The sequence below is a fragment of the Cydia fagiglandana genome, chromosome 25 (genome assembly GCF_963556715.1).
Source record: "Cydia fagiglandana chromosome 25, ilCydFagi1.1, whole genome shotgun sequence".
NCBI classification, from domain to species: domain Eukaryota; kingdom Metazoa; phylum Arthropoda; class Insecta; order Lepidoptera; family Tortricidae; genus Cydia; species Cydia fagiglandana.
Window position 1 is genome coordinate 3207482 of NC_085956.1, and position 12340 is coordinate 3219821.

Sequence of the window (12340 nt, forward strand, 5' to 3'; positions counted from 1 at the left end):
AGGGTTCCTTACCCAACGAGTAAAAACGGGACCCTATTACTGAGACTCCATTTTATTATTATTTATATTTATTTAATTAAGTAAAACTACCTGAAATAAAGAGTCTTAATGATGAACACTTTTGATTTATTGATTATTTTAGCTGTTGTAATTGTAGCACCACTCACAATCTCTCTGCTTAGCCTTAAGGTTGACTGGTAGAGAATGCCTTATGGCATTAAGTCCGCCTTTTGTACTATAACGTTTTTCTTTTGCGCAATAAAGATTAAATAAATAAATAAACACTAAGTTTGAGCATAATAATAATTACCTGAAAGTAGGTATCTTTGCCAGAAGTGTGTCGAGTACTGTGACGTCACCCTTCAGAGGCGCGTGATTGGTCTCGATCTCGTGCCGCATGGCCGCCATGGACATGTTGAACAGGCACTGGATCTCCGGGTTGCCGCGTACGCCGTGGCGCTCTGAACAGGTTGAAAAACGAGATTAAAAATTTGTAACTATTTTTAGAGCAGACCATAATCCACTTTTCATGTAACGATTAAATTCTATTCATTGAGAGGAAAGGGGACGGCTGTTTCTCAATACACCATTATTCTCTCTCGATATTGACATTATGGAAAACATTTTTAAATAATTGGATGTATATGCCTCTACGTTTGTCTTTTTTCGATTTTTTGATAATGGTAAAAATTAGGAGCGTACACAATTAAACATCGTGTACCCCTTTTATACAATGTGTACCCGTTGCTATTTCTACGATATGCGCACGATTACACGAAGAGGTACACAGTTATACGGCGTGTACCCGTTTAGACGTGGTAGTCGAGCACGTTGCCTAGAGAGAAGAGCTCTTTGTAGAGCGCGCCTTGTTTGCAGTTTAGAGTTTAGAATATTACCTGGCCACAGCAGCACCAGGCTCTGGTAGAGCGCTAGTTCAGTCTCAGTAAGCTTCAGGCGGGCGATGGTCTTCCCGCCACCAGCGCCATGTCACGTAATGTGTACCCGTAGCTATTTCTACTGCATGCATACGACGCGTACAGGACACGAAGACGTATACAATTAAACATCGTGTACCCCTTTTATACAATGTGTACCCGTTGCTATTTCTACGGTATGCGCACGATTACACGAAGAGGTACACAGTTATACGGCGTGTACCCGTTTAGACGTGGTAGTCGAGCACGTTGCCTAGAGAGAAGAGCTCCTTGTAGAGCGCGCCTTGTTTGCAGTTTAGAGTTTAGAATATTACCTGGCCACAGCAGCACCAGGCTCTGGTAGAGCGCTAGTTCAGTCTCAGTAAGCTTCAGGCGGGCGATGGTCTTGGCGGCGTCGAAGATTCCCACCACCAGCGCCATGTCACGGGGGTCGCTGTAACAAGATAACAATTAAATTAAAAAAACCGGCCAAGTGCGAGTCTGCCTCGCGCACGAAGGGTTCCGGACCATTACGCAAAAAACGGCAAAAAAATCACGTTTGTTGTATGAGAGCCCCACTTAAATATGTATATTATTCTGTTTTTAGTAGTTGTTTTATAGTGGCAACAGAAATACATCATCTGTGAAAATTTCAACTGTCTAGCTATCACGGATCATGAGATATGTCTGGTGACAGACAGACAGACGCACGGACAGTGGAGTCTTAGTAATAGGGTCCCGTTTTCTTTCCGAGTATAAAAGTATAAAGAGTAAACAATTACACTAACGATTTTACTGTGTGTACCATTTTGTCATGTGTAGGCGTTGCTATTGCTACGGTATATACACAATTATATGATGTTTACACGAAGATGTACACGATTATACGACGTGTACCCATTTGCATAATTGGTTGTTGTTGTACCCGTTGCTATTTCTACAGTGTCACAGACGAGTTAATGACACCTTTATCATCATCATCGGTATTTTAAGGGAATTATTAATAAATAAATTATACTTACCGTGCGTGTACACAATCTCTGATAGGCAACACGACGTCCCCGTAAAGCACGTTGTCTCTGTTCACGTCGATCAGTCGAGAGAGACGGACGATCGCTAGTTCAAACGAGCCTGGAGAAGAAAGAAAATAATTGAAAATTATTGGAAAAAAGTGGTTTGACGACCGGTCTGGCCTAGTGGGTAGTGGATAGGCAGGGTCTATGAAGCCGATGGCCCCGGGTTCGAATCCCGGTAAGGGCATTTATTTGTGTGATGGCACAGATATTTGTTCCTGAGTCATGGTTGTTTTCTATCTACATATAAGTATTTAACTATTTATACATTATATATATATCGTTCTCTAAGTACTCACAACATAAGCCTACTTGAGCTTACCGTGGGGGCTTAGTCAATTCGTGTAAAACAAATGTCCTATAATATTTATTTATATATTATAGGGCTCATATGTACGGGCGGTGTCTTTAATGGCTACTCTACACGATGGGCCAACGCCGACCACTCCAAGGGACGCAGCCATGCGGTAGAATGAGATAGTAATATCACTTGCTCCCTCTAACGCATAAATGCGTCCCTTGGAGTGGCCGGCGTTGGCCCATCGTGTAGAGGAGCCATAACATAAAAAAATCGACTTGGGTACAAGTCGATTTCTTTTTAAAAGCCAATAAAAAAAGACTCACCAGACTTGAGCAGCAGGATCTGATCGTCCTGCGTAAGTTTCATGAAACCGGGAATGAGTTTCGCGAACTCAATGATGTTCTGAATCATCCCCGTCAGTTTGTCCGCGCAGTCTAACCACATCTCCTCGTACGTCATCGAGCTGTAGCACAGTTGCCTGGAAAGAATATACGGATGGTAATTAAAGAGGTAATAATGGTTAAATGGGAGGTAATAAACGTGGGGAGGGGTTTCGGATGAATTTTGATGAATTTATGTGGTGATATCTACTGCTAAAATAAAATAAACTAACTTTGTCTATTGATAATAAATAATAAATTTATGTACTTATTTCTAACTCTAGAGCGAATGGTAAATAAATACATATAATATGCAAAGTAAATAATTATCTAATGTATAAAGTGAACTACGAATCAGTATAAAATGAAATTATGAATGACTACTTATAATTATATAAATAATATTAAGTATGTGGCTGTTCAAAACAAATAATGAAACAAATTTATAAATTAAACCACTCCTTTGAATTAACATTTTTTTCTTACGAATTAAAATGTATTTTTTAATTTTTGAGGCACATATAAAAAGCCTTTTTGGCTTGCTTGACTGCTTGCACAGTGCAATTCAGATAACTGAAAATGGGTTACCTGCTTTGTATAGTATATGTACCCATTCTATTGCTCTTAATTGTATTGTTTTGCCTTGGATAGCCACAAATAATGATACAATGGTTTTAATATTACGAAGCTACGTCCGCTTGGTCCTCAAATGGTGATGGGCGGTGATGGTGATGAAGTGATGCGCTGAAAAACCAGGCCAAAGCCCCACAATCTACCGAATACAATCATTATGACTTTTAATTAAATGTTAATTATAATTATACAACTGTTAATAAAGTTATACTGGAATTAATTAAAGTAATTAATTGTTGATTACCAATTGTTTTCAGGGCTGATTGTTAACGTCATGATTGTCATCGAGTTTGTTTTATGAGGTGATAAAAAAACAGAATCATTTATGTTGATTAAGGATAGGTGATATAAGATTAATTGTCGTAATTAAATTACCCAAGAGCAATTCGTGGTTTGAATAGCACGAAGTTACCGTTAGAAATCCAGCATTATTAGTTCGAACTAATGAGTTCCTTAAAAAAATATAATTACTTACAATTTTTTTTTTATATTTATCAACAAGATGATTATCGATGAAGGAAAACATGGCTAGGAAACTGGATTGAATAAGGTCTAAATAATCAGTCAGATGACAGTCGCTTTTGCAAAAAAAAAGAAATAAAGTTAGACCAAGATAAGACTGCAACGATTCTGATAGCACAAGCAGTGAAAATGTTATTTTAAACGTCAAGCTTGTATGAAACTATTACGCATAAATAACACTTGCACTGCGTGTGCTATCAAAATCGTTGCAGACTTATCTTGGTCTAAACTCTAACCGATTTGCAATACGGAAGTGATCCCATTAGTACTCCATAGAAAAAATGTACGGAGTACTTTCAGTCAGAAAAGCGGACTCTGTCGGAAAAGAAACTTATTTTTTTTTTTTGCAAACTATGCTATATATTAAGCTTAGAATAAATTTAAAGTGGAAAAACTACTGTCTTGGGTGAGACTTGAACTCACGGCCTCTGGATCGATACTCCAGCGCTCTGCCATCTGAGCCATCAAGACTCATCCATAGCGAGCAAATCTTTCCACCATATTGGGTCAAGGTGACAGCGACATCTATCGTAAGAATGTTACACTTAAACGGCTTAAGAAACTTACTTAGAGACATCGAGGGGTTTCCGAAACATCTCGTGAATGAACTCCAGCTTGGGGTTGGTGTTGGCGTGGGCCTCCGCCAGACTCTTCACAAGGACCTTGCTGATGTCGCCTTCCGCTGAAAAAGGGACCACAATCAAACTTGGTCTACACACACATGTAGGTATGTAGTACTAGAGGTATATCGACCGGGATATGAACCGTGATTACCTTTTGTATTCATTTAATAACTGGAGTGGCCTAAGGGCTTACCCCTCTGCCGAAAAACTTGCACAATTGTGCAAACTTTTGTATGGACTGACATGGCTATGTGTACGTTACGTACAAATGATGTAGAAATAGCAATACGTTTGCCGTCCCCTCCCCGTAAAAATCGGCAGACTGTTTCGTACAGGAAATGACAGCCAAGACGTCTCCAGATACTAAATGCTATACGTTTTTAGGGTTCCGTACTCAAAGGGTAAAACGGGACCCTATTACTAAGACTTCGCTGTCCGTCCGTCCGTCCGTCTGTCACCAGGCTGTATCTCACGAACCGTGATAGCTAGACAGTTGAAATTTTCACAGATGATGTATTTCTGTTGCCGCTATAACAACAAATACTAAAAACAGAATAAAATAAAGATTTAAATGGGGCTCCCCTACAACAAACGTGATTGTTGACCAAAGTTAAGCAACGTCGGGAGTGGTCAGTAGGTACTTGGATGGGTGACCGTTTTTTTTTTCTTTTTTTTTGTTTTTTTTTTTGCATTATGGTACGGAACCCTTCGTGCGCGAGTCCGACTCGCACTTGCCCGGTTTTTTATTGTTTTCGAGCCCCGGATATTTGACATCCACCCGCTATCATCAGAGAGCCTACCGCGAACCACGTTCTTCGTGTTGCCTCTCTGTTGCACTTGTAAATTCGTACGTAAGTGTAACAGGGAGGCAACACGTCGAATGTGGTTCCCGGTAGGCTCTCAGTTACCCGTGAACAAGATGCGTGTAACTGCGTCGAAATATCGGGAGCTCGAAAACAATACAAAAGGTAATCACGGTTCATGTCCCGGTCGATATAAGTCTAGTGAAATTAAATGTGAATCATTCAAAACCAGTGGCGTAGCGTGAACTAAACTAGCCGTGGTCGAAGTCGCATCTGCGAGGCCCTTTTCTTTCACTGTGCCCGAAGGGGCCTCGCGCAAGGCCTCCCTTGGGGCGCGAGGCCGTCTACCTACGCCACTGTTCAAAACTAGTAGGTATATAGCTAATTGGGAAGTGTTGTCTCTAACTATTGGTCTATTTATTATTTTAAATATTCATCATAGTAAAATAAATAAAAGAAAACGAATTTGATTATATGGAGTACTGAAACGTACGAAAGTGTCTCGCTATATCAGTCAGTCTCGGTACAAAAAGTACTGACGTTGACTGAAGTAGCATGACAAAATACGAACGTTTCCGAGAAAATACGATGGAAAACAATTATGCACTACATGTACCTAAAGACTAGGACTACAATGTAGTCATATCAGTTAGGAATATAATAGACCTTTCTGAAAGCATATAACTATATAAATAGGTTCAAAATGTACTACTTCTTTGACAACAAAGATGCATTTAATTATTAATGTAACATAACAACTAGGTAATAACATAAATAATATAAAAACATATCGAACATAAACGTGTCTAACAAAAATAATAAATGCACTACTAAACACTACACTAAACGCAACCGAAAAAAATGAATAATAGCTTGGCAACCAATGGTATCCACTCACAAGGAAGATCGTCGCTCGAATGGCTTGAGCCCTGATGTCGTCTGTTCGTCACTGCATTCGGATTCACCATTCCCATCCCACTCATATTCAAGTTCAACGGATCCATCAACCTTCCATGTCCACTGCTGGATGTCAGATCATCCGGGCTTAGCTCCTCACTAGTTAAAGACACTGAGCTCTGTCCGCTAACAAGCACAGAATTCTGTATGTCCATTGGACTGTGTTGTAAATTCGAAGGGCTGTGAAGGAATGTCGTTGAATCAACATAACTGGCAACCAGATTATCCACTCCTAGTGACGTCTCCGGTTTTATCTCCTGTTTTATATTAATAACTCCACTGGATATAGAGGCGGGGGATTGGATCCTGTCCGGCTCGTATCTGTCGAAGTCCTGCAGTCTCCGCGGGATCTCATTCACGGTTGCCTGTCGCATGGATGTCGTGGATGTGGTTGCCGTGGATGTGGATGTCGATCCTGACGGCCGGACGACCGTGGTTCCTTTTTCGTCTATATGTACAATGTGGAATGTTAGTATTTACCTAACTGTGACTATATTTTGCGTTAGTATTCACTGAGTACCTACAGTATTTTCGACTCATTGAATCACTTAAAAAAACTATTATTTCCGGATAGCCGGATGAAAAGTATTGTTCAAAAGGCGGCTCATTATAAAATAGCATTTTATGGTTATCCTTAAATTGTACGTAATTTCCTCATGCATAAGTCGCGCATCCCTAATGGCTCCTCTACACGATGGGCCAGCGCCGGCCACTCCAAGGGACTCAGCCATGCGGTAAAATGAGATAGCAATATAACTTGCTCCCTCTAACGCATAAATGCGTCCCTTGGAGTGGCCGGCGTTGCGCCATCGTGTAGAGGAGCCATAAAATATGTTATATGTATAGAAGCAGCAAGTCAGCAAGTACAATGTCAGGAAGTACCTATCTAGTATTTCACCGTTGAAGATACTTAATCTTCGTTTTTTGTTGGATTCATATCCGGTTTTATTTTATGTATATAAATTAATGTTACAATTACAAATCCTAAAGCCATACTGATACTATAACCATCAGGCGGTTTATTTAGCCAATACAATTAGTTACAAATCGAATGACGAAAGCTGGCACGAATGGAATGAACGAAACGTTCAATGTATGAGTGACACCTGCTGTATCGGTATAAAGTCAAAGCCATTATTTAACTTTTTATTGGTTAACGTGATACCACAGAATAAATAATAGTACTAGGTACAGAAGACTCACTCTAACAAAACGCGTCTGTCACGATCAGCACAGATATGGCCGCTAGGTTGCGACAGCGCCACGCGCGGCTTATGGCAAACCCCAAAATTGGGGTCGAACGGATGTACTTTTAGCTACCTGTCGCAAAGCGACGAAATCGCGGAGTGAGCCACGCCTGGTGATACATAGATAATAGATATTTTCATTCACTCATTCCATTCGTGCCAGCTCTTGTGAATAATACTTGCCGCAAAATTAAGTAGCGAGTCAGGTCATAAGCCATCTCTTTCACTCTAGGTTGGGTTTAACAAGGGTAAAGGTCATAAAGGAGATAGCATTATAATCTCAGTCGCTAGTTGGTATTGCGGCAAGTATAACTAGCAACCACAGACATCCAACTCACCGTGGCCAATGAAGTCGGTGTCCAAGAACCCCCCCTGCTTGGGTTCGTACGTCGTGCTATCCACGTACGTGTCAGCTGGCACTCCGTCGTAGGTCTGCGCCGGCGCAGGTTGCTGGATCATGCCGGATGTCAGCTGGGGGGTGCTGTTGTAGCCGTACGAAGAGATGGGGGAGGGGTAGCCGGTGTAACTGGAAATTAGAAAATAAAAATATAATTATAAGATAATTTTATAATTTCTACACAGATCGATCTAGACTCAAACTAAGCAAAACTTGTATTATGGGTGCCAGGCGACGATATACATATGTATATGTTACGGGTAATGTTAGAAGGTTGATTAAACTTAAGTTTACCCGGGTGCAACTAGTATTACCCAAGCCTTTTGGGTAAACTCCGAAAATGTAAACAACATTAATCGGTATTCGGAGTTTACCCGGCGTAGACACCTAGGTTTACCCAACACCGTCTGGGTAATGGTATGGTATGGCTGGGTGGTGGTGGTGGGTGGTAGTACTGGTGGTATGGGGTAGTTATGTATCTATGGGCCTTAGTTGCCTGATAATAAATGATATCAGATTTGATTTGATTTGAATGGTGTAAAAGTTGATATAATTTTCGGGCTTTACCCAAAAGGCTTGGGTAATACTAGGCATACCCAGGTAAACTTAAGTCTACTTAAATTAAATGGGTATATGCAATGTACGGGTAATGCCAGAATATTAAGTAAACTTAGGTTTCCCCGGGGTTACCCAACCCAAGCCTTTTGGGTAGGTAAAGTTCGAATATTAAATAAAAAATAATATGTGTTCGGCGTTTATCCGTAAAAATACTCAAGTATGCCACAATGTATATCTAGTAACTTGTATGGCGTGAACCGGGAACTCCAGGATTGAGTTTGTATAGAAAACTAGTACCGACTGTACCGAGAGCACACTCCACAAGAAAATAAAGAACCGCATTCCCACCATAATGAAATTACGCCACATTATCATTGAATGCACCGCCACCTGTTATCTCTAACAAGAACCGCTTAGTACCGCTACCCGGCGATAGATGGCGCACGCGTTTACCGTTAAAAATGTCACTCTCTGTGACTTTGCGGTACCGTAATGGCTCTGTCTCGCCGTTGACACGGATATCTGAACAATCATTCTATAGGGCTTACTTATATACCTGGATACGTTTGAAATTGGACCTTCTCCCTTTAGATATAGCTTTTATATTAGAAAATAAGTTGTTTGTGATATAAGACGTTTATTAAAGGTGACATATGAAGTAATGAAATACGGAAAAGCAACGGTTGAACGTTTAATGATGATTGACGATTTCTTGTACCGGTATTGAATCGTTCAGTAATGAGTTGACATTGATAGCATCATTTTTAACGTCTCGACATGTTTTATAGACCTCACATAGACTTAAGCTTAAAGACCTAGACCACAAAGGTATTTTGTACCGTTTTATTATTCTTAGAAATCACTTATGTACCTACAGTTGTACGTAACATTGTCTTATGTATGATTCTTGAATATAAAGCTAAGACTTAACAACTTAACAACTTATTTGGTCAGAATTTAATTTATTTCTAGAAATGGACTTATTCTTTCCATCGATTTTACTCGCGTTAATCATGCCAGTCGCATGCGTCTTTCATGGCAGCTAATTTTTGTAACGGAGCTTTTAGGTTTCCCTTCCGAACAAAACTATTGTGAAGATATTAGGCTACCAAAACTGCCTACTGTTTGCTCATTGTCATTTGTTTCATTTAGCCTAAGACATAGGTATCTCTCTTAACAGTATAACAAACACTTTTATCAAGGGTCAGAGTTTTGATAAATTGACGATGTAGGTGTATTTCATGAGATTAAATTAAGGTTTAAGGTATAAATGAATATCTCATATTATCTCACAAATATGCGTCAGTCAAAAATATGTCTAAGTTTTAAGTATTAATCTAGCTTTCAATAAACTTTGTATTACTACTTGATAACAGATGGCGCCACCATATTCAACTTACCCATTGTAGTGTCCATGGAACTGATCGCTTGAGCTCGGGGTCTGTTGCTGTGCGTCGTACACCGAATCCGGGGCGGCGTCCGTCTGGGCCCGCATCTGGGCTCGGTGGTATCTGACCTCGTCTTCCACCTTCTCACGCTGTTTCTTTGACATACGACCGAATTTGACCGCTGAAACAAGAAATAGTTTGGTTAGTTATTTATTTAAACACTGATATTTGTTCCTGAGTCATGGGTGTTGTCTATGTATATCAGTATGTATTTATCTATATAGGTATGTATATCGTCGCCTAGCACCCATAGCATATACACAGAAATGAGAGTAAAATAATAATTAGTAAATTCTAGAGAACCTATTAAGTTACAAACAAATTTGTCCAAAAACGTTGTTGTTTTACTTTGGTCTATTTTCTTTTCATTCAATAGTATTATCGTATTATTAATAGTACGATAATAAATTAATCGTCGTACAGCTTTACCGAAAATACTACTCCACACTAGATGTCGCTACAAGCCACAATTTTCTCATAAAACCTTTTTCGCCATTTGATTTCAGCGCCATCTACCTAACCCAACAAAAACCAAGGAAGCTTCCCACAGCGTAATTAAATATGACATGTTACTCAATACCTTCGGGTGTGTGCGTGGCACGCGAGCTAGTGTGCGTGAGGACGTTGGCACACTGCCGAGTGGACCAATGAACTCTTGACGTATATATACGTATGACGCGTATAGTACGTAGCTGTGACGACACGCACTACGGTACCTTTTTTACTGTGTGGCTTTTTGTTTTTTTATTGGTCTTCGGATGCAGAGGAATTTAGATGTTCTGAATTTTAGATTGTTTCTTAATTTGTCTGATTATTTTATTTATGTTTAATGATTACTCAGCTAGTAGTCTGTTACAGACTCTACCTATTTTGAACCATTGACTGTGTCTGCTTGCTCAGGGCTTTCAATTTAATTCGTGTTATCTGACGGATTTCGACAAAGTCGGTTGCTTTTTTTCTCGTGTGTTTTGCTAATTTTGTATAAATGTTGAGTACAATTAGGAAAACATAAAACAGTATAATTAGACTTGGTAATTCGGTGAAAAAATTAAATCAAATATTATAATCACTATTATCATATAAGCGCCCATTAGGTAAACTAATTTTGTCAGTACAAAAAAAGGAACGAAATTGAATATTGCGCATACATTTTTTAAATTTCCGGATATTTTAACCTCTAGCGGCCCATACGTCAAACCTTGCCAAGCAAAATGAAACTTTATTTTGTTAACACAAAGTTCAAATTATAATGGAACACAGGAGACCTTTTTATAGGTCTCTGGGCTGCTAGAGGTTAAAGCCTTTTTTAAAACCATTTCATTTATAAAATCATAACGCAAGTATAAATAAGTGTCCTGTCATTTAAATATCCATTATTTATTTAAAACATGACCCTTGTAAAATTAGAAACGTAACGTTAAACTTTGAACAAAAGATCTTTTCAATAGTTTTTTCAAAACACATTTTATTATTTAATTTCCTTATTCTTTGTTTTTAAGTGCATTGCACTACCATTATATTATGAGCTCTTTTTCCATACTTTTAAAAAGTAAACAGAGATCTATTGTTTTTGGTTCAATTTTGGAACGTTAACCGGCCTGGATAAGACAAAGGGTTAGTGACGAGAATTTGTATGAAACAATGGTTCGTTCATACAAAAACATGTTTTGTAGGAAGTGTATTGGGGGTATTGGGGTTATTTGCAAAGTACAAATACATATTTTAACTACATACGTGTGTTTGTAATACGTGTGCGCTTTTATAATTATATACAGGGTGGCCAAAAAATAAGTGCATTCCCGTTGCCAGGGAGGTTTTGGGATTATACTGAGCAACTTTTATTATGAGACCAACCGCGAAATCGCGAATAAAATTTGGCTGTTTCATACATTTTGGCTGGTCCATTTTCTATGGGAGGGCAAATTTTTTTTCGCGAGAGCGGGGTTGGTCCCGTAGTAAAAGTTGCTCAGTATAATCCCAAAACCTCCCTGTATAAGATATAAGCTAAAGGGGGATATTTTCAAGTTATTCATTTTTGTAGTCAAATTGTAATTTTAATTGCCATATTTTTCAAAAACGCTAGATAAAATCGTAAAACGATTGGTCAATGTATTTTAGGGCCACCCTGTATTTTCATAATAACTTTGACATTTATTTTAGCACTTCCACCCTCTGTCACTGCGAAGTCTGTGCAGATACCTTGATCCGATTATGATGACGCTGTATTTTAATTCCCAAGCCTATGCCTTCTATTCAATATGTAAAGATTGACAGTCCTTATTTACTTGTCTCTAGCCTAATAAATCTTTAATAAATAGTTACCAGCGCAAACGTCGCGTAGTTACATAAAGAGTTGATAGTTACACCTACATCGATAAATTATGTTACGCTTCGGGCCTTTGCACAATGCCTAGTGACGGGACAGAGGTCGATAAAAAGGTCGATGTGTTAATGTTTGTTTTAAAAATCCCTCCTAAATAATCA

General features: G+C 39.1%; 1 protein-coding gene across 9 annotated transcripts in view; it reads right to left on the reverse strand.

Annotated features, from left to right (window-relative positions):
* Positions 1–12340, reverse strand: part of LOC134677000 (probable nuclear hormone receptor HR3) — a 203031-nt gene that overhangs the window by 5036 nt on the left and 185655 nt on the right. For 7 of the 9 annotated variants that reach the window (XM_063535386.1, XM_063535379.1, XM_063535383.1 and 4 more), the window contains 8 exons: positions 9809–9977; positions 7792–7979; positions 6148–6654; positions 4391–4505; positions 2612–2766; positions 1937–2045; positions 1250–1368; positions 311–461 (listed from right to left, as the gene is read on the reverse strand). In XM_063535386.1, coding sequence (XP_063391456.1) covers positions 311–461; positions 1250–1368; positions 1937–2045; positions 2612–2766; positions 4391–4505; positions 6148–6654; positions 7792–7979; positions 9809–9977 — 1513 coding nt within the window. The remainder of the gene's footprint in view (positions 1–310; positions 462–1249; positions 1369–1936; positions 2046–2611; positions 2767–4390; positions 4506–6147; positions 6655–7791; positions 7980–9808; positions 9978–12340) is intronic. The other 2 variants (XM_063535387.1, XM_063535388.1) reach the window with 1 other exon arrangement.